The 24070-nt window shown below is 43.0% G+C and overlaps 1 protein-coding gene across 2 annotated transcripts in view; it reads right to left on the reverse strand.

Annotated features, from left to right (window-relative positions):
• LOC145360206 (segment polarity protein dishevelled homolog DVL-1-like) overlaps window positions 1–24070 on the reverse strand; it is a 139465-nt gene that overhangs the window by 51310 nt on the left and 64085 nt on the right. For both annotated transcript variants that reach the window (XM_080215248.1, XM_080215249.1), the window contains one exon: window positions 14919–15043. In XM_080215248.1, coding sequence (XP_080071374.1) covers window positions 14919–15043 — 125 coding nt within the window. The remainder of the gene's footprint in view (window positions 1–14918; window positions 15044–24070) is intronic.

The raw sequence follows: 24070 nt of genomic DNA on the forward strand, positions 1-24070 counted from the left end.
TTTGATCCACTGCTGTGGATTGTAGGGGGCAAAGCGTTCACAGGTTTGATACAATGTCCCTTTCAAACATCGGTGCAGACAAATAAATTCATTGCAGTGTGGTTATTCTTTAAAAACACTGTTCCTTCTTGAAATCAGGGTCTCCAAGTGCTTTATACCAAATAGTGGCTGCAACGAGCACAGCTCCTGATAAGGGCATGTTTATTTATGCCACTGAATAAAGGATAATTGGTGATTGGGGAAATGGGAAGTCTCCCATTTCCCTTTCCACCTGTCACACTGCACTAGTTTGTGCACAAGTGCTCTAAGGTTCCCCTCAAACAAATGCCTGTACAAAAGCTGACCTCGGCCATCCTCACAGATAAATAGCCTCTGAGCAAATTTTCCTTTTTATCTCTGGAAACCTGACAGCGGCACTACATCACCAGTGAGCTCCTACTTGTAGGGCAAAAGAAGGACACATCACCTGACCCTTAGAGGTGATTCCGGGGGGCAGTGCGGGAGCACACCAATTGACACATCTAGCAGCTCTTAAAAACTTGAAAAAAACTGGCATAGAAGGACTGTCTAAGGAAAGGTAAAAGTGTTTAACTTTGATGAGGTACCAGGAGTCCCACACCCAAACCAAAGGACCAAAATAAGATAATTATTTGAATAAAAGGAACATCCAGTGTTTTAAAGATTATTTATTAGTATCACAAGTGGGCTTACATTAGCACTGCAATGAAGTTACTGTGAAAATCCCCTAGTCACCACACTTGGCACCTGCTTGGCACACTGACGAAGAATTTAGCATGGCCAATGCACCTAACCAGCACATCTTTCTGGCTGTGGAAGGAAACTGGAGCACCTGGAGGAAATACACACCGACACAGGGAGAATGTACAGACTCTGCACCGACAGTGACCCAAGCCGGGAAGCAAACCCCAGTCCCTGGTGCTGAGGCAGCAGTGCTAACCACTGTGCTGTCGGACAAATTCTCTGTTCAGAAGCCGAGGGGTGGAATTCTCTGGCCTCCCTGCAGTGTGTTTCTCGTGGTGAGCTGTTGGCTGGCAGAAGGTTCCTCTGGTCCTGCTGCTGTCAATGGTATTTTTCATTAACTCCACGCCACTCCACCGGGAAACCTGCGGTCGGGTGCACGGTTGTGGGATCAGAAGGTCACACTGATGTGAAGGTCCGGCCATGGTCTACTCTACACTAGGGTCACAGAAACAGACTTACCATTCATTCTGTTTACATCCAGATAATTTTTTTGTCCGTAAATATTTAAAATACTCCCCCCATATGTCACCCTCATTCCAGCATCTGCTCAGGACCAATTATTGACCACAAGCCCTCGAGCCCTTGTTCAGGGTCAGTGGAGAAGTTAACTCCCATAGGTCTTTAGTTACTCACTCCACCAAGGGTCCCTCAGGATATTCAACGTAGCCAGAAAAAGGATCTTATCAGATGGCCCAGAAATCCTCCATTCCACCAACATGCACAAGGTCATTGAGCAAAGGAGCTGGAACACTTTCAGAAATTGGGATTGAATAAGTTTTGTTTGAAATTGTGGGGCACCAGCAGCCAACAGGGTCAGAACTAGCATTACTCAGTCACTCATCACAAACCCCATCATTTCCTGCTCAGTTACAGCTAATTACACTTCACAACTTATATATCATTGTGACTATTCGTTATATCACATAACATGCTAACAGTATAGGCTTTAAGCACATGTCAACACACCACAATCCGTATGCATCATGAACACTGGGGTACCTGGCTGAATCAGCTACATCACTGAGTGTGCTCACTATAACCGCCGGCTGAATCAGGTACACTATTGACAGTGTACTTACTATAATCATTGGCTGAATCAGCTACATCACAGTGTACTCATTGTGATCACTGGCTAAATTAGGTACATTAACAATGCGCTCATTGTAATCACTGGCTAAATCAGTACATTATTGACAGTGTGCTCACTGTAATCACTGGCTGAATCAACTACATTACTAACAGTGTATGCACTGTAATCACTGGCTAAACCAGGTACATTATTGACAGTGTGCCCACTGTGATCACTGGCTGAATCAGGTACATTACTAAGTGTATTCACTGTAATCACTGGCTGAACCAGGTATATAATTGACAGCGTGCCCACTATGATCACTGGCTGAGCCAACTACATGAATTATATGGCTTGATGATGGCTGATTCAAGAAAAGTTCTTTTCTTGAATCAGCAGAAAGTTAAACCAAATGTATCCACTAAGTGACATCAGTGTAGAAGCCAGAGTTCATCACAATGCCACAGTGATATTTGGCAGCAAATATTCCCACTGGTTTGGGCAAAACCTAATTCCATCAAGCCATGGCTAATCATTTTGTCACTGTTTCCTCTCTTCCTCCCTGGAAATGCTTCAGTGGCACCCAGTCCCACCCTAAAGCCTGGAACCTGTGGGGGGGGGGGGGGGGGGGGGTAGGCAGTTGTGGAGAGAGGACTGCAGACTCTCACAGCTCACTGTGTTATTTAATTAGCAGGATGTTCTGTGTTTTCTCACAGATAGAGTTGCCTTTTGTGAAGAGTTGTTCAACTGATAATGAAGCAGGATGTTCTGTGCTGTTTTGCTGCATTCAGTTCGTTTGATTTAATTAAACACTTACTGGAAAAATAACTTACTTTTTTTTTGCGAGCTGTTAATTAGGATGAGATGACTTGGAACATTTGAATTTTGTGTTCAGTTTTGATGCTTCAAGTTAGTAATATGGTTGAGAGGAGAGGAGCAGCAATAATACAGCAGGAACACCTACCCCCTCAAACCTCATCTTTACAGACCCTCAACAAAAAAAAAATCTCACACAGGCACGGCCTTAAAAAGAACAGGATTTGTGAATAGGCACAGTCAGCTCAAAAGCCCTACACGCCCATTCCCAGCTGACTTCTAGTGATCAAACCACATCTCAATCACCCTCATTAAAAGAATCCCTGATCCAAGCATAACATTCCAAACAAATTTTCATTTCACAAAATCCTCAAGATAAAATGTTCCCAGTCACTTTTTAAACACTCCCCGAAGAATCTCACTCACAGCCAGTAACGAGTTTAAGCTCTCCCCCACCACTGGCTTTAATTCTGCATTCCCCACTGTTTACTTTAGACCTAGCTCCTTAACGTTATTAAAATCTGCTTCTCTACCTTTCCTTCTTCCCACCCCATTCTCCTGAAGATGCTGGGATGCAATTCCACTTGCACTTTGTCCAAACTGCAAACACTTCAATCACCATCCCCATTTTCTACTTCATTTTTGCATTGATATTTCTTTATACGTGACGGCATCCCAGCGATTCTGAGTTGTCTCCTTTCTGCAGGCTCAACATCTATCCTCCATGCTCAAGTTCAAAACGCCACAGCCACTTCCAAAACTCATGATCTAGGCAAGCCCACTTTCACTACTGTCATGTTGAGGTGCTGGAGATGGGCTGGAGTGAGGGCCAGTCCCTCCAGAAGCAGGCCTGAGGCAGGAATGGAGGTGGCTGGATGTGAAGCAGGCAGGTTAGAAGGCTCCAGCCTCCATTCACTGGGGCACTGACCCACTCCCATAAATGGCTGTCAGGCACCACAGCTCCCACCACCCCCACACACCTCTCCATGTCCCCTCACATCTCCCATATCCAAATATCTCCCTTGGTCCTCATGCCCCCTACGTAGCCCATGCCCCCTATGTAGCCCATACCCACTTTTGTATTGTCCCATCCTTCCCTTTCCCCCCACATCTCCCATGCCTGAGTGAAGGATGGGGTCATAAACAGTGCTATGTTACACTTGCTCAGCAATTACCTGCTCACTGACGCTCAGTTTGGGTTCCACAAAAATCCCTCAACACCTGACCCCATCACAGGGTTGCTTGGTTTAAACATGGACAAAAGAGCTGAAATCGAAGGGTGAGTTGAATGATACAGCCTTTGACATAGTGTGGTATCAAGGAGCCTAAGCAAAACCCGAGCCAATGGGAATCAGGGGAAAACACTCCAATGGGTGGAGTCATACCTAACACAAAGAAAGAAGGTTGTGGTTTTTGGAGGTCATCATCTCAGTTCCAGAACTGAGAGAGTTCCTTAGAGTCCTAGGTGCAACCATCTTCAGCTACTTCATTAGTAATCTTCCTTCCATTACACAATCAGAAGCGGGGAAGTTCACTGATGATTGCACAACATTCAGCACCATTCACCATTTCCCAGATGTTGAAGCGGTCCATGTTCAAACGCAAAAAGAGGTTGACAATATTCAGACTTGGGCTGGTAAGTGGCAAGTTACATTTGCACTACACAAGCGCCAGGCAAGAACTATCTCCAACAAGGGAGAATCTAACCACTGTCAGTTGTCATTCAATGGTGTTGCTATCACTAAATCCCCCACAATTCGTATCCTAGGTTTACCATTGATCAAACACTGAACAGCCATAGGAATAGCGTGGCTATAACAGCAGGTCAGAGGCTAAGAATCCTGCTGTGAGTAACTGACCTCCTGACTTCCCAAATCGTGTCCATCCTCTACGAGGCACGAATCAGAAATGTGATGGAATACTCTGTGCTTGCCTGGATGAGTGCAGCTCTAACAACACTCAATAAGCTTGATAATATCCAGACAAAGCAATTCATTTGATTGGTATCCCATCAACAAACATTGGCTCCCGTCACCACTGATGCACAGTGGCAGCAATGTACTATCTGCAAGATGCACAGCAGGAACTCACCAAGGTACCTTAGGCAGCACCTTCCAAACCTATGAATGCTACCATTCAGAAGAATGAGGACAACAGACTCATAGTAACACCACCATATGGAGTTTATTGTAAGGCACGTCCTCAGTGCTACTAACTTACAAGACTCTCTTTCCCCCAAAGTGCTCCAACTGCCTCTATTTATAGGGCAATCAAAATGCTTAACTGGCAACTTCTTTTCAAAGTAATTGCCATACACAGATTAATATTGCGACAATTGTCACTCGATCAAAATCCTGGAACTCCCTCCCTAACAGCATTGTGGGCATACTTATACCACACTGAATGTAACAGTTCAAGCTGACAGCTTACCACCACCTTCTCAAGAACAATGAGCGCAATAAATGCCAGCTTAACCAATGATGCACAAAGCCCATGAATAAATAAAAAACGGATCCTCCATATCCATTCATCCAATATCCACTAAGGGCGGAGTCCATGTATTGACCTGTCAAAGTGTTGAGCCAGATAGCCTCCAGATCAGACTGCCTCATAGGTTTCAATGAATTTAGCTCTAGAGCTTTTGTTTATACAGCTGTGACTTAGATTCCCATTATGAATGCTTGGCTGAGCTCAAAATTCATTAATGGATTCAGCTCTCTAACGGTTGTGAATGAGACTGTGTATTTTGTTTAAATGCTGGTTTTATAAGTTCCTGAGAGAACTATGCATCTTTGAAGTGGTCTTTGAGCATCTGTTTGTTTCTATTGACAGTTTTATGAGTTCTTAATAGTTCTAAGCGTTTTTAAATGTTTTGAATGGGTACTTGTTTATTTTGATAGGTTCATGAGCATTCAAAGACCTCCCAGTGTTATTACAAGACTCATGATCATTGCCCATAGCGGATACTGAAAAAATGCTTCAAAGACTCAACAGATATCCAGACTTTAAGTTATTACAAAGAAGGAAGCACAATGTCCAATGGCACAATACAGCCAGATTTTCAATACTAGTGAATTCAAAAGAGGGCTTAACCCACTGGATAAAGTGCTCTAATCCATGCATACACACAACACTAGTTAATTTAATGGTCACTTAAGTTTAAAAGGCAAAGCACTGTGATCAATCATTGCATTAAAAATATATTTAACTTATCATACAACATGTAATTATGGAGGTCTTGTGGTACAGTGATTAGCATCTTCTGAATCAGAAGCTAGGTTTTAGACTCACCTCAGGACTTAATGGTTAAGGAAGGTGCACTCATAATGCAGCCAACAGGTTAAGAATGCAAATTGTTCAAACATGTGCCAATAACAAGTGGCAGATTCCTGTTCCGCCATTTGATAGAATAAATGTACACCACACATGATCTATTTATGACAAAAGTAAATTACTGCAGACACTGAACTCTGAAGAAAAAACGCAAAATGCTCCAAACTCTCAGCAAGTCTGACAGTATCTATGAAGAGAGAACAGAGCTAATTCTTCCTCAGAAATTCTGTTTATGACAACTAATGTTGGCTAGGCCTTTTAAAAACTTACCTGCTTCCAAGATTCATGACTCCTTTGAGGTGACTTGAGCCATGTTTTCTTACGAAACAGGCCCAACGTCATGAAAATAGTAGGTGTGCCCCCACAATGGAGTAGGCAAGGGCTGGATTGTCACATGTGGACTCATTACCCAGATTCTTATACCAGAGTCATAAAAACTGCACACATGGGAATAGGGGTGAAAATCCTGGAATAGGGTCCTATCTGTAATTTTTAAACCCAACTAACCAGCTCCTTAACATGGATAGAGACATGAAGAATTATTCTGCAATAAAAATTACACAAACAGGTCAGGTAAATTCATATCAAGCACTGGCTGATCAATCAGCAGTGAATAACTGGAAGACAGCCAGTAAAGGACTGAACTCCTCATTAATTTTTTAGCATTTGCTGCACACAAAAATACTGAGAGAGTGGGACTGCCAGTCCATACACCACATTGAGAGAGAACTGCAGCTCGGATTAAATCATTTCACTTGAATCCTCTCAAGTTCATCAGCTCTTTGTCCCAGTATTCATCTGTCAGACTGCAGAACTATGGGTGTTAGTGTCTCATCAGATAAAATTAAAAACATCCAGTAATGTACAGTGAAAGGGGAAGGAACTCACTGCTAATAATCAATAATGCCCCTTGATCTTATCTATATTATTTCCTTCAAGACCTCTGCACTCCTGAAATACTGGGTTCATATGCATCCCTGATTTGAATCCTTCTATTACTGCCAACTGTGTATTCAGCTACCTTGGTCCTAAACTCTGAAATTCCCTGCCCAAATCTATCAGCTTCTCCTCTCCTTACGGTATCCCTAAAAGTCTACCCTTTTGATCAACGTACCCTTGCTCCTGTGGTCCAATATAAAACATAACTTTTAATAGATGATTCTTTTATTAAGCATCTTGGGTCCTTGTGGTACTTTAAATGGTGCCATACAAATGCCAGTTGTTCTTGTCACCTCAACACGTTCGTCAATCCTGCCTTGCCAGGACCCTTGATCCCACCTATCTGGAAACCAAAATCATATTTAAATCCATTTGCAGTGCTCATTCATAATCCTTCCAAGTCCTTAGTTGATTCCCCTTTGGATGGTAATCATCTTTCTGACATCCCTCACTCACCCAACCTCGACATCCCCTGTGTTTGACCCCTCTGCCTGGATTTTCAAAAATTAGTCTGCATTCATTCTGAGACACAGTGAGAGTGAGCCCTGCGAGTTCATAAAGTGGTTCCAGAGACAAGCACAATCCATCAATTAGGATTAGGAAAAGCTATTCAGTAGAAAAAACTATTCTGATCTACAGAGGGGGTAGCACATAAAGAAGAAACAATAAGTAAGCTATGTTAGGGCATGGATGACACTTTTTTTGATTTCTATTGCAGAGAGAGAAAAAGACAGAAGGGACCAGGGAATTAAAGACAAATAATCTTTCAATTACTGTGACAGTATGTTCAAACATTTTATTCAGTATTTATAAGTGAAGGAGAGACACAGAGAGACATGGAAACACACAAACAATAACTGTGATAGTATGTCTGAATATTCTATATAGCAATTATCATTGACAAAGAGAGAGAAACAAAATGCAATAATACATGGAAAGGTTGAGAAGTATGTTAAAGCTTGTGTATCTGCAGCCTATCAAGCCAGATTTTACTGCAGCAAGGCATCAGTGAGAAAAACTAGATATCTGGAACCTGCATAAATATGACAACTAACAGGGTATCTCCTTCACCAGTGAGATTTAATGATTTGGAAATAAACGGGGAAACTAGTGAGAAGGGGGATGAATTAAAAGAAGTGAATTCAATATCAAAGGGGGAACAAAAAGAGAAATAAAGAGAGCAAAAGAAAGATTAGATTAATAGAGAAAAAGATAGAAAGGAAAATAATGAGAAGAAAATATAAAATACAAAATTTGACTTTTTCAAAATCTAAATTTCAGACCTGAAGGAATGAGACTCCACAATCATAATATTTAACTTTCAGCGCTAGAGACATTGATTGGCAGTCATTAACACTTATTACATCAACTGTAACAATTTGTATTTAAATGGTGCCTTAAATGCAATAGAATCGCTTAAGGCATTTCACAGAAGCTTTATAAACTACAACTTGTCTCTGAGCCACAGTAGGAAATATCAGAGCAAAATAGCTAAAAATTTACTCAGAGTTAGGTTTTAAGGGTTGGTTTAAAGGATGAACAAGAAGCAGAGAGGTTTAGGAAAGAAATCAGGATTTTGGCCCATGGCAGCTAAAGGTCCAGCTACAAAGCCCAGCTGAATTAATCAACTCACTGGAGGAGGCGCCACAAATATCCTGATCCTAAATGATGGAGGAGCTCAGCACATCAATGCAAAAATGTAGCTGAAACATTTCCAACATTCTCCAACAGAAGATTGATGATCCATCTTGGCCTCTACCAAAGATCTCCAGCATCACAGATGCCAGTTTGATTCACTCTACTTGATACTGAAAAGGCTATGAGCCTTGACAATATTCCAACAATAGTACTGAAGGTTTGTGCTCCAGAACTTGCCTTACCCGTTGTCAAACTGTTTCAGTACAGTTACAACACTAAGAAGTCTCACCATATCAGGTTAAAGTCCAATAGGTTTTCTTGGTAGCACAAGCTTTTGGAGTACTGCTTCTTCATCAGGTGAGTTCATCTCACTCACCTGATGAAGGAGCAATGCTACCAAATAAACCTGTTGGACTTTAACCTGGTGCTGTGAAACTTCTTACTGTGTTTACTCCAGTCCAACGCCGGCATCTCCATTGTTACAACACTAACATGTATCTAGCAATGTGGAAAATTGCCCAGGTATGTCTTCTACAAAAAAAGCAGGACAAATCCAACCTGGCCAATTACCACCTCAGTCTACTTCGATCATAAGTAGTGATGGAAGGGATTATCAACAACGTTACAAAGGGGAACTTGCTTATCAATCACCTTCTCGCTGAACCTCTGTTTGGGTTCTGCCAGGGTCTCTTGGCTCCTGACCTCATCACAGCAAACATGGAAAAAGTTGAACTCCAGAATGACAGCCCTTGACATCAAGGCAGCACATGACCAAATTGGGCATCAAGGAGTCCTAACAAAACTGGACTAAATGGAAACCTGGGGGGAAACCACCACTGGTTGGTGTCATACATGCACAAAAGTAGGATGATTGTGGTTGTTAGAGATCAGTCATCTCATCTCCAGGGCTGCACTGCACAAGTTCATCAGGGTAGTATTCTAGGCCCAACCAACTTTAGCTGCCTCATCAGTGGCATTTTTCCATCTTAAGGTCAGAAATGGGGATGTTTGCTGATGATCGTACAATGCCCAGCATAATTTGCCAATCCTCAGATACTGAAGCAATGCGTGTCCAAATGCTACAAGATCTGGACAATATTCAGGCCTGGACTGACAGGTGACATGCAACATTCATTGCACACAAGTGCCAGGCAATGACCAACAAGAGAAAATCTAACCATTGCCCCTCAACATTTAATGGCATTACCTATCCTTGAATTCCCCACAATCAAGGAGGTTACCAATGACCAAAAATGAATAGGATCAACCATATAAATACTGTGGTTACAAAGTCAGAGGCCAGGAATCCCCAGTGAGTAATTTGCCTTCTAACTCCCCAAAGCCTATTCACCATCGACAAGACACAAGTCAGGCGTGTAATGGAATATTCCTCACTTGCCTGGACGAGTGCAGCTCATTCAACCCTCAAGAAACTTGACACCATCCAGGACAAGGCAGTGTGCTTGATTAGTACCCCATTCATTAACATTCACTCCCTCCACAACCGATAAATAGTGACAGCAGTGTGCATCACTTAAAAGATTCATTTCAGGAACTCACCAAGACATCTTGGATCGCACTTTCCAAATCCACAACCACTACCATCTGGAAGGATAATAGCAGCAGACGCATGTGAGCACTACCACCTGGAGGCTCCCTTCCAAGCCACTCACCATTCTGACTTGGAAATATATTGGCATTCCTTCACTGTCACTACATCAAATTTCTGGAATGAACTACCTAACAGCATTATGGATTCACCTACACCACATGGACTGCGGCAGTTTAAGGCAGCAGCAAACCGCCATCTTCTCAAAGGCAATTATGGATGGGGGAAAAAATGTTGGCCTAGTTATCCCATGAATGAATTAAAAAATGAAAGTCAGAGTTAGAGCAGTGCAGGTATTCCATGGTTGGAGAAGATCACAGAAGAAATTTCAATTTCACAATGTAGAGCAACAAAGTTATGGAGGAATGTGAAAAGAAATGTTTTGGAAGCCAAAGAGTGGGGCTATGGGAAAAGTAAAGAAACAAAAGGTGAATCCTAATTAGATGTGAACGGCAAACTAGCAGCTATTCAAACCCAAAGTAACGGGATGAATAAAGAAGCAAGAGGAAAGAAAACAATCAAAGAAAATAGAAAAGACAGAATAGAGGTTATGATCTAAAATTGCTGAGTTCTAAAGGCTACAATGTGCGCAGTTTAAGTATAAGGTGATATTCTCCAAGCTTGCGTTCAACTTCACTGGAACTCTGTAGCAGGTCAAGCACAGGAAGGTAGGAAATTGAAATGACACGTGACAGGAGACTCCGTGATGCTTGCAGACCGAATGGGGTGCTCTGCAATGCGGTTGCCCAGTCTGTTTGGTCTCCATTGTGTTTGTTCGCCCCAGTGTAGAGGAGAGCACATTGTGAACGTCGAATAACAGTATATGAAATTGAAAGTAGTAAGTAGGTGTTTCATTTGAAAGAGAAAAGGGAAGAAGTAAAATGGCATGTGTTGTATCTTCTGTGCTTGGATAGATAGGTGACATTGGAAAGGAAGTGGCAACTGAGTAGACTGAGTGATGTAGAGGGAACAGCCCTTTCAAAATATTGAAAGTGGAGGTCAGGGACAGATGTGCTTGTGGTGACATCACACTGGAGGTGGAAGAAATGATGGAGGATAATCATTGAAATTGGAAGCTATGGGGTGGAAGGTGAAGTCAAAGGCAATACCATCGTGGTTCAGAAGGATGAGAGCAGAAGTGCATATGGCCACTATTTGAGGGGCTTATTAACCCTTTAAAATTTCAATAGCTAAAACTGGAAGCACTTGAAATCTCTTAACCTTGTCTAAATGAATATTGTACAATTTGCAGCAGAGGTCTGGAAGCCAGGCTAATCTACGAAGTTTGTTCTAGGGCTCAGGTACTTCAACAAACTAATGGATTTCTGAGCTCTCAGCCAAGCCTCCTATATATTCTTAGCTGAGGGCCCAGACATCCATTAAGACATATCAGCCCCAGAGAAAATATAGCTCAATTAACAGTTATTAACAGATTAAAATTACTGCTGTCAATTTCACAATGATTTTTACACAATGTTAAGAGCTTTCAAGTGCTTACAGTTTCAGTTGCAAAAACATGAAAGGTCTGGATGATTGTTACTTGCATTGCCGTGTAGTAAAATGACTTTATTTCTAAAATATAGTGGAAAGTTATGAAGCACTCCTTCACATGGTATAGTAGGGTAACATAAGGGGCCATAAGGGAATGAACAGCGCAGAACACTAGATCATGACTGCATGTTGGCCCCAAACCAGCCCACACAGGCAACTCCCAAAATCAGAAACCTCACTAATGGGGTCAGCATTCCCGAAATCAGGTCCCCAGCTGCCATTTTTAAAAGACACCTAAGTCATCCAGTCTTGGCGAAAAACCAACAGATGTCTCACCAACACCAGACCCTTCCCTTCCATTACTTTGCAAGTTATGATCAAATGCAGTTTTGACTGGGATCACATTCTCTAAGGATCATTATACTGTGTTTGTGAGTGATTTACATCATGCTGTTGGTAGGAGGAGTGTAATGGAATGAGTCTGACAGCCACTATTTGTTCATCTGCGCTGCTTCGTAAACCTCATTGGTGAAAAGAGAGATGCCTACGCATTTACAGGTCTGTCTGCAGATTTTTTTTGTTAGCAGTAAGGTATTGAGAGAGTTGAAATGTACTACTATGCTGTTCTACACTCACCCAGAATCAAGATTCAGGAATATTTGGGACCAGAGGTAAAGGCAGAGTTAAGGTTAGTTTAAATCAGGCATGGAAGTCGAGGAGCACCCGCATTGGTGAGGGACAGAGATTAGGTGGAAGAGTGCACAGTATATACAATAGCTGGGACAGAGTAGAGAGTATACACCATGTGTGATATAGTGGGGTGATGTGAATCCCTTCCCTGCATGTAACACACTATCCTGTATGATCCCTCCCTCTGGTGCACTTCATCACCCATCTAAACAACTTATCTCATGTAACACCATCCTCTGTGACCTCTTATCACTCATGTAAAGCATCAGCCTGTGTCATCACTATCCAGGTGTGCTTTGCACCATCCAGCTTCATCCCGTGTTCCTCACATGGGCAGACATAACCTATAAACTTAAGCTACAGAAATTGGGCTGCAATGCAGAGTTGGACGGAATATTTCTAAACAATGCCTAAACTAGCCACTGATTTTAATTCTTACTTTGTCTCCTCTAGTGGCCAGCATTATTAGCATCCTTGGGGAGGGTCGGGGGAGAATGTTAGTCCCAAAAATGGTGCTACATTTTAACTCTCTCAATGTCTTACTGCCAACATAAAAACTTCTGAGACAGCTGTAAGTGTGCTGGCATCTCTCTTCTCACCGTTGTGGTTTACGTGGCAGAGCAAATTAACAGATGGTAACTGTCAGACCCATACTGTTACACTCTCAATACCTGCAGCAGGCTGTGAACAACTTACACACGGTGTAATGATCCAGGGAGACAACGATCTCTGTCCAAACACAACAGAACGATCCAGAGGCCAGGGTTCCTGTCAAAACATTAAATGATCCAGAAGTCAATATCTCTGTCCAAAACAGCGTAATGATCCAGGGACGGCAGCACTCTTTCCAATCACATTATGATGACCCAGAAAGGCCATAATCTCTGTTCAAACACAGTACAACTGAGAGAGGCCAAACACTGCTAAATAGTTAACTTACCGTTAACCGTGTGTTCTATTGTTAGCCTTTACAGTATCAAGAATAGTGGGCAACTTGGGTGTTGGAAGAATTCACCACACCAGGAACTGCTGCTTTAAGACAACACTGCTAGTTCAAGCTCTCTGTAGTGTAATCTCTCTTACCTTGCTTGCTTTTACATCCTCTAATATAGTGAAGGGGCTGACTCAGAGGGAGAAATGTCCCACTACTTATTTATTTGGATTTTCACAAGGGACTCTACATTTCTGGAATGCAATTCCAGGGGTTGTGTGTTTGGATATCTTACCTAAGTATGTATTCCTCATGTCAGCCTAGACTGCACAACTTCTAACTGACCAGGGAGAAAAAAATGACAGAAAACTAACATGAAGAAATTATTATAGCAGTTGTTTGGACAGTTATGAAACATTCATTGGCATATGGATGCGAGGTGATAGAAAAGTTGGGTGGTTGTACTTTTAACTCATTCACATTTAGTCAATTAAACAGCTGATGGATTTGAATAACCAAAGCCCTGAACTGCCAATCATAATTTATTCACCTTTGGATGCCTGATGTTCTGGAGGTGGGAAACTGCAGAGATGTGTCAGGCACAAGACTGGTAATTATACAGCTAGATATTACAGACTAGCTAAACACTGGCACCGTCCTCCAGCTAGGCTCAAATTTGTGTGATTATAAGGGGAATTAAAAAGCACATGTCTCTCATCAGGTACATCGGCTTTTCGGTTGAGAATATTAGACTAGATAAACTTCATCAGTGATAATAACACAGCGATCAAGTTGCTATGGTTATTGCTAGCTCCATCTCTTTGTTCACCGATAAGTGTTGATCGGATCCTCACATTGCACCACAATTAATGACATAATCAGACTAAAAGATTAACACCAAACCCTCACAGGTTATGAAAGGCAAATGAGCTTCTGAAGCAGTACAGAACTGGCAGATTGACATTGGCAGCAGCACTTTCATCAATGCGTTATCCTTAGTCTGTCAGGAGTGAAATGACTTTATTTCTGTTATCAATGATGCAAAAATTCCAGGCTCATACTTGGGCTTAACGAGCAAATGCCCAAACGAAGGAATGAGTTAGATTGGACAGGAAGATCCCCGGTTTGATCTCTGCCTTGGCTGAGCATGAGATCTCTGATCTCTGTACTCTCAACATGCAAAATACCATTCCATCTCCTTTCATCAGGCTGAATAGTTCACTAAGGTGAGGCTGTCTGATTAGAAAGTACAATGCAATTTCCCAGAGAGAGTTTTCTGAGTGAGAGCACCTTAAGTGAAAGAACGCTACAGACATCCACCCACCTACAGGGAATTCCTGAAGGACCAATTCTGTAATGCTGAAACATACTTGGGTCAGAATACATCATCATCATCCATTAATGGGTAACTAACCCTCACTGAGGGAACTACACCAATGTCACATCTGACCTCTATACTAAAAACCACACTACTTAATCTTTGCAGCAAAAACTGCACCATCAGCTTTGCATCAAGGGCTCATATTCAAGGAGAGCTGTGGAAATTCATTTCACTGTTCCTAATTCTTGGATGACTCTCTGCAGATCATTACCTCTGTAAAGTTTCTGTTGCCCTGTAGCGCCTGGTGCTTTTAACTCACCATCATCATGCATCTCTCGTTCTCTGTTCCTTCGCCGATGTCGATCCCGCTCCCGCCTGATGCTCAGGATCGATTCTGCCCCTGTTTCATTGTCCAGTCCGTCTCGGCTGCCAGCAGTGTTAGCGCTGCAACAAACACAAAATATCAAACATCATAAGCAAACAGAGAAAAAAGTTCAATCACCAGGCTAGATATATCATGGAGCAGAGCAATAATCTCTCAAATCACAGCAAGGGTTTTCTGATGTTTAGATTTAGAATAACAGATACCCAGAGGTGATTTATAGGCTACAATCTAATCAGGGGCTTTTCATCATGAAATATGCATCTCAATAATTTAATCCCTTAGTGAGGAGGAGGCGCCACCAATCTCCCCATCCTCAATGGGGGAACCCAGCACATCAGTGCAAAAAATAAGGCTGAAGCATTTGCAACAATCTTCAGCCAGAAGTGCCGAGTGGACCCCTGGCACAAATGCCAGCCTTCAGCCAATTGCATTCACTCCATAGGATTTAGGGGCAGAATTAGGCCACTTGGCCCATCAAGTCTACTCCGCCATTCAATCATGGCTGACGTTTTTCTCATCTCCATTCTCTTGCCTTTTCCCTATAACCCCTGATCTATCTGTCTTAAAGACACTCAATGACCTGGCCTCCAGAACCTTCTGTGGCAAAGAGTTCCACAGATTCACCATTCTCTAGCTGAAGAAATTCCTCCTCAGCTTGGTTTTAAAGGATTGCCCCTTTAGCCTGAGATTGTGTCCTCTACTTTTAGTTTTTCCTACTAGTGGTAACATTGTCTCCACATCCACTTTATCCCGGCCTCGCAGTATCCTGTGAGTTTCAATAAGATTCCCCCACACTTCTAAACTCCAACGACTACAGACAGAGTCCTCAACAGTTTCTCATACAACAAGCTCTTCATTCTAGGGATCATTCTTGTGAACGTCCTCTGTACCCTTTCTAAGGCCAGCACATCCTTCCTTAAACATGGGGCCCAAAACTGCTCGCAATACTCCAAATGGGGCCTGACCAGAGCCTTGTACAGCCTCAGAAGTATATCCCTGCTCTTGTATTCTAGTCCTCTCAACTTGAATGCTAACACTGCACTTGCCTTGCTAACTGCCGACTGAACCTGCTCGTTAATTTTAAGAAAATCTTGTACAATGACTCCCGAGTCCCTTTGTGTTTCTGATATCCTAGGCATTTTCCCATTTAGAAAATAGTCTATGCCTCCATTCCTTCTTCCAAAGTGCATAACCTCACACTTTTCCACATTGTATTCCATCTGCCACTTCTTTGCCCACTCTCCTAACTTGTCTAAGTCCTTGTGCAGCCCCCATTTCCTCAATACTACCTGTCCCTCCACATATCTTTGTATCCTCTACAAACTTGGCAACGTGAAATATTAAAAAGCAGCTGGAGGCACTGGATACTGCAAAGGGTATGAGTCCAGACAATTATTCCAGCAATAATACTGAAGACTTGTGTTCCAGAACTTGCTGCATCCCTAGCTAAATTGTTCTAGTAGAGGTACGACACTGGCATCTACCCGGCAATGTGGAAAATTGCCCAGGCACGTTCTGTACATGAAAAGCAGGACAAATCCAACTCGGCCAATACCACACTATCGGCCTAATCTCGATCATCAGTAAAGTGATGGGTTATCAACAGTGCTACAAAGCCACACTTGCTTAGCAATAATCTGCTCATTGACACGCAGTTTGTGTTCCGCTTGGGCCAATCAACTCCCAACCTCATTACAGTTTTGATCAAACAAGGATAAAACAGCTGAACTCCAGAGGTGAGGTGAGAGTAAGTGTCCTTGATTTCAAGGCAATGTTAGATTGAAAGTGGCATCAAGGAGCTTGAGCATGACTTGGAGTCAATGGGAATCAATAGGAAAACTTTCGACTGGTTGAAGTATACAAAACGTAAAGGAAGATGGTTGTGGTTATTTGAGATCATTCACCTCAGTTGCACGGCATCACTGCAGGTGGTGTCCTAGACTCAACTCTCTTCAGCACCTTCACCAATGCACTATCTTCCAGCATAAGATCAGAAGTGGAGATGTTAGCTGATGATTGCATAGTGTTCAGCACCATCCACCACTCCTCAGATACTGAATTAGTCTGTGTCCAAATACAACAAGATCTGTACAATATTGAGGTTTGGGCTGACAAAAGGCAAGTGACATTCATGCCAAAAAATGCCAGGCAATGACCATCTTCAACAACAGAGAATTTAATCATTGCCCCTTGGTATTCAATGATATTATCATCACTGAATCTCCTCCCATTAGCATCCTGAGTGGATGCATTCACCAAGGTACATGAGAGAATGAGCCTCAGACTAAACAGCTGGAAAACAAAGGTTCTCTATCAGCCCACTCCTGCCACATAAAACTGCCCCCAACTATCAAGATCTATGGTGAGCCCCTGGACAATGTTTTCCCACACCTCAGGAACCTCCTCTCGACACGGGAAGACATCAATGATGAAATTCAATATTGACTTCAACATGCCAGTCCAGCAGAATGTCTGGAGAGTGAGACCTCAAACCCAGTACCAAGCTCATGGTCTAAGAGCAGCCACGGTCCCCATTCTCCTATATACATCAGAAACATGGACAATGTACAACAGACACCCCAAATCACTGGAGAGATATCAGCCATGTTGTCTCTGCAAAATCCTGTAAATCCACTGGCAGGATAGGTGGACCATTGTGAGCATCCTCTCCCAGACCAACATCCCCAGTGTTCCCGAAATGAGCTTTGCAATGGCAAGTGATCATTTGGAGGACGGAGAAAATACTACAAGGACACTCTAAAAGCCTCCCTAATGAACGCAATTGACATACGGGAATTGCTCACCTTAGAAATGCACGAACAGGAGAAGAAGCATCTGCAAAGGTGCAAATCACATTGAACGTCACCGGGTGAAGCACAAGGAGGCCAAGCGTAAGGAGCAGAAAGACAGCGCAGATTCCAGAGCGTCCCACCTGCTAAACCTGTGGCAAAGTCCACAGCTCTAGAATTGGACTGATCAGCCACTGCAGAACCTACCTCCCCAGAGTGGAAGCAAGTCACCCTCAACCAGACGGACGCAAAAGATGATGACTAACTGAATAGTGTGCAAATTCCTTAATTGACAGAACGTAACTCACGGTGTCTCACAGTGAGGCGAGTTTAATTATTTACTAACAATTTCAATCATGGGAAAGATACAAATTCAAGCTTGATCATGACACAAAAATAGCAGCATTGTGGTGGAAGCATATTAATGGAAAAGATAAATGACCAAAGCTATAGCAAATAGATTTGAATATAGGCAAGAGAGAGATTGTCCACTATGGACTTAAAAAGGATAATATGGGGTACTTTATAAATGATGAAGCAAAAACAGGAAGAATTAATGATCTACATTGATCATTAAAACCTCATGGACAAGTACAAAGAATGATCACAGAATTCATACAGTGCAGAAGAGGCTACTTGGCCCAACGAGTCTGCATCGACTCTCTGACAGAGTATCTTATACTTAGACCCTCTACCCTGTCCTATTCCTGGAAGCCCACACATTTACCATGGTTAATCCATCTAACCCACATATCTTGGGAAACTAAGTGCAACTTTACTTGTACTGTGGGAGGAAGTCGGAGCACCAGATGAAACCCACGCAGACACAGGGAGAACGTGCATACTCCACACAGACAGTTCCAAGGGCAGAATTGAACCTGGGACCCTGGAGCTATGAGATAACAGTGCTAACCACTGTGCCATTCAAAGTGCTAGCCTTTGTGTCTAGTGGATGTGAGTGAGTTGGAATGCATTTTCAAGCTGAAGGAAGCCCTGGTTAGCTCTTTTCTTCAGTACTGTGAATAGTTCTGGCCACTGCACTTTAGGAAGCATTCACTGGGCTGGGAGGGAAAGCAGTTTAGGTATACAAAAATGATAACTGGACTCCAAAGGTATCTAATCAATGAGTTCAGAACAAAGAGGCATAATATGCAATGGTCACTAACAGGTCACAAAGAATTTAGGAAGAATTTCTTTACACAAACTGATAAGAATTTTGCACTCACTATCATACGGAGTGACTGAAGCAGGTTCCATTTATATTTATATCTAGGGGATTTTCACAGTAGCTTTATTGCAGTGTGAATGTAAGCCTACTGGTGACTAATAAATAAACTTTTATATTTAAAAAGAGAGGCTCCTTGTATACACAAGAGTAGGGTGAGAACAGAGAGTGGGAGGAGGCTTGTGTGGAAAATAAACATCAGCAAAGACCAGTTGGGCAGAATGGCCTGTTTGTATTCTGTGGACTAGATGTATGTAATTTGCCTCTTATGGGGATTAGTGTACAGGTATACCAAGTAATTAAGGCAAATTGAATGTTGGCCTTTATTGCAAGGACGATGGAACATAAAAGTAGGGAGTTACAACTGTGCAGGGCGTTAGTGAGTCACACCCAGGTTAATGTGTACAGTTATGGTCTCCTGATTTAAGGATGGATATACTTTCATTGGAGACAGTTCAGAGGAGGCTCACTAAGCTGATTCTTAGGATGACGAGGCTGTCACGAAGGAAATTGGGCCTGCACTCACTGGAGTTTGGAAGAAGGAGTGATGAGGGGATTTGACAGGATAGATGCAGGAAGGTTTCCCTTCATGGGGGAATCTAGAACTAAGAGACAGCATTAAAATAAGGGGTCTTCCATTTAAGATGGGGGTGAAGAGAAATTTCTTCTGAGGGTCATTAATCTTTGGAATTTATTACTGCACAGAGCAATGGAGGCTGGGTCCTTGGACATATTCAAAGCAGAGTTAGGCAGCTTTTGGATCTGCAAAAGAATCAGAGGATGGATGGATGGTGGGGGGGCGGGGGGGGGGGGGGTGCGTACAGACAGGGGTGTGTGTGGATTTAAGACCACAATCAGATCAGTCATTACCTCACTAAATGGCAGATCAAGCTCAAGTGGCCAAATAGCCTATTCCTGTTCCTTACGTTCTTTGTGGACAAGTCACCAGGACCAGATGGAATGCATCCGATGGTTCTGAAAGAAATGGCGGAGGTGATAGTGGATGCCTTGGTGGTTATTTTCCAGACGTCGCTGGATTCCGGGGAAGTGCCGGAAGATTGGAAAGCAGCTAATGTTACACCGTTGTTTAAGAAGGGTGCCAGGCAAAAGGCAGGGAATTATAGGTCAGTTAGTTTAACGTCTGTTGTAGGTAAAATGTTAGAATCCGTCATCAAGGAGGAAATAGCGAGGCATCTTGAGGGGAATTGCTTGATAGAGCAGACGCAGCACGGTTTCGTTAAGGGGAAGTCGTGTCTGACAAATTTACTGGAGTTCTATGAGGATGTGTCTAGGGCGGTGGATAGAGGAGAGCCGGTGGATGTGGTCTTTCTGGATTTTCAGAAGGCGTTTGACAAGGTACCTCACAGGAGGTTATTGCAGAAGGTCAGGGGACATGGAGTTGGGGTGGGGTGTTAGCGTGGTTAGAGGATTGGTTGTCAATATTTTTAATAAATATTTTTAATAATATTTTTAAGACGCGGGTTGATGGGTTTTTGATAAGAGAGGGGATTAAGGGTTATGGGGAGAAAGCGGGAAAGTGGAACTGAGCAGCGACAGATCAGCCATGATCTTATTGAATGGCGGGGCAGACTCGAAGGGCTAGATGGCCTACTTCTGCTCCTATTTCTTATGTTCTTATGTTCTTAAATAGGAGGCAGAGAGTGGGGGTCAATGGGTGCTATTCGGATTGGCGGATGGTGACTAGTGGAGTGCCTCAGGGGTCGGTGCTGGGGCCTCAGCTATTTACCATTTATATAGATGATCTGGAGGAGGGAACCGAATGTAGGGTGTCGAAATTTGCTGATGACACCAAGATTGGAGGAAAGGCAAATTGTGTGGAGGGTGTGGAGAGTCTACAGAAGGATCTAGATAGGCTGGGCGAATGGGCCAGGAAATGGCAAATGGAATTTAATGTTGGCAAGTGCGAGGTGGTCCACTTTGGTAGGAGTAATGGTAGGAAGGATTATTACTTACGTGGCGAAAAACTGCAGCAGGCGACAGTGCAGAGGGACCTCGGGGTCCTTGTGCATGAGTCGCAAAAAACCCAGCTTGCAGGTGCAGCAGGTGGTCAGGAAGGCGAATGGGATGCTGGCCTTCATAGCGAGGGGGATTGAATATAAAAGTAGGGAGGTCTTGCTGTGGCTGTATAGGGCATTGGTGAGGCCGCAGCTGGAGTACTGTGTGCAGTTTTGGGTGCCGTACTTACGCAAGGATATTTTGGCCTTTGAGGGAGTGCAGAGGAGGTTTACTATGCTGATGCCGGAGTTGAGGGGGTTGAGCTATGAGGAGAGGCTGAATAAACTAGGCTTGTACTCGTTGGAGTTTAGAAGAATGAGGGGAGATCTCATTGAGACGTATAGATGATGAATGGGATGGATAGGATAGAGGTGGAAAGACTCTTCCTGCTCAGAAAGGATAGTAGGACTAGGGGGCACTGCCTCAAGATAAGGGGGGGTGCGGTTTAGAACGGAGTTGAGGAGGAACTTCTTCACTCAAAGGGTGGTGAATCTCTGGAATTCTCTGCCCGTTGAAGTGGTGGAGGCTACCTTGCTAAATATTTTTAAGACGTGGGTTGATGGGTTTTTGATAAGAGAGGGGATTAAGGGTTATGGGGAGAGGGCGGGAATGTGGAACTGAGCCACGACAGATCAGCCATGATCTTATTGAATGGCGGGGCAGGCTCGAAGGGCTAGATGGCCTACTCCTGCTCCTATTTCTTATGTTCTTAGGTCACATGGCCTTTTCCTTCCTTAAACGTTCAAACAGTCTTTGGGCAGATGCTCCCTCATCACGCTAAGTCAACAGCGAAGGATAAAAAGGATTGCAGGGCTTTTGCACCAGATCTCTGCCAACAGAATTCTTTGGGAGATATGACAGGATGGGGGAAGGAGGATGAATCCAAGGAATATGCTGATGACACAAAGAGGCAGATGGCAGAAATTATTTTCATCCTTCCTCCCACTATCTTCAGGCCTCTTCAGTAGCTGCCAGCATCACTGAGACCCTCCATACTGCTCCAGTTTCAGTCAACACCTTCATTCCCAGATCCTACCAGGCAAGGGAGATATCTGAACCACATGAGTCAAGCAGAACAACTTTGGTAGAAGAATTCTCACTCCTTGTTTAGTGCTGCACACCTTCATTGCATTATAATATTGTCAATTGACAGGAGGATAAATGGCCTCTTTTGTGTCCTTACTTGTCAACATTCCACATAATTAATGAACGTTGAAGCTCACACTCGTGGACTGTGAAGATTCACAGGCTGGACTCTCTGGGAGTACTTTGATCACAAACTAATTCTCCCACTGACAGACGAATGTTAGTGCTGTGCAGTATGTCTACGTTACAGTGTGTACAGTAATTATATGGTGTACAGCTGCATTTGAGTCAATGCATCTGAAGCATTGAATACGATGCACTTTGAACTACATCTGAGAGGGGTGAGGTCTTTTCATTGCCCTTTCACATTGTCCAGAAACATTTCCAAGCTGCACTGTTTTTGTAACAAGTGTATTGAACCGCAAGAAGCAGTGCTGACATATTTCAAGTAAAAAACTCAAAACAGGCATGTTTTTAATGAAAACAGAAAATTGCTGGCAATACTCAGCATGTCAGGCAGTGTGCAGTTCAAGTGATGTCCTTTCTGGCTGTACCACACTGCCCTCCTATGGTCTCATCTGGAATTCTCTTTGTGCACTGTTTGTAATGGGTGGAACAGTAATCTCACACAGAAATTGAGAGTATCCAGAAATAGTCAGTCAGTGGCCAGGTCTATGGGCACAAGTTTGCTGTAACTCATGCTACAATTGAGCCCAGAGTTTCCTCACTTGTAGAGTGGAAAATTCTGACAAAAATGCAAGGGATTTTCTCCCATAATCTGCAAAGAAATGCTAACGGGGTACCAATTAAACTATCAGCAATTGTGCAGCATGATACAAAGTTACTGGTTTCCCCTTACATAAACCAAACTTTGCAATGTTAAACTCAGTAACAGTGGACCCCTTACAAAAAATGTTGCCCAGTCTTTAAAATTGAACTAGAAAGAAAGACTTGTATTTATGTCACATCATTTACAAATGCAGGGTGTCCCAAGCACTGCAGAGCCAATGAAGTACTTTGGAAGTATAATCACTGTTGTAGAGTAGAAAATACAGCAGTCAATCTGCACATTACAAGATACCCCACACACAGCAATGAAATACAGTCAGATAATTGCTTTGAGGTGCGGTGTTTGAAAGATAAATATTGGCCAGAACACCTGGGAGAACTCTCCTGTCAAATACTGCCATAGAATCTTTTACATCCACCCGACAGTGCAAAAAATGTCTCAGTTTAATTCCCATTCGAAAGACCAGTCCCATGGAAGTGTCAGCCTGGGTCATTTAGTCAAGTCTCTGGAATGAAGTTGAAGCCACGATTTTCTGATAACCATGGATTGTGTTTTTCTGAAATGAGTGCAAAATTGAGACCTCAACACATTCTGGGGACCTCATCACAGAGCAGACTTCAGTTTGAAAGCTGAATCACAGGTTGTGTTCAATCGTCATTGTTTCACTGGTTTGTGGATGTTGTTTGAACTCTACATTGCTGTGTTGTTGCTCACCTTGAGTAACGGTGAGGTCAGTGACCCTTTATTGATGTACCACACTGTACAAGAAACAGATCAAACCTTCAGGGAAACAGTAAACATATTAGTGTCAAGCTCAAGTGAAGCAATGGGTAGAGAAACCTCTGTCTATTTGTGAAGAAAGCTTCCGGGCAATGACTTGTGCATTGTCAAAATCATAATACACAGTAACAGACATAGCAAGTCAAGAGGAAGATGAAATTAGCAGTTGCTAGAGAAAGGCCAAGCACATCAGGTCAAGTCCTTTGAAAATTGGAACCACAGAAAAGTTATAGTGCATAAAGAGGCCAGTTAGCCCATCATGCCTATGCCAGTGAAAAAACTTGCCTCCCATTCTAATCCCATCTTCCAGCAATAGATCAAGGTCATGCAGGTTACAGCATTTTAAGTGCAGATCCAGATACCTTTTAAATGAGCTGAGATTTTTTTTGCCTCTACCACT

This window comes from Carcharhinus amblyrhynchos, chromosome 30, assembly GCF_965287045.1.
Source record: "Carcharhinus amblyrhynchos chromosome 30, sCarAmb.v2.hapA, whole genome shotgun sequence".
Taxonomy (NCBI): domain Eukaryota; kingdom Metazoa; phylum Chordata; class Chondrichthyes; order Carcharhiniformes; family Carcharhinidae; genus Carcharhinus; species Carcharhinus amblyrhynchos.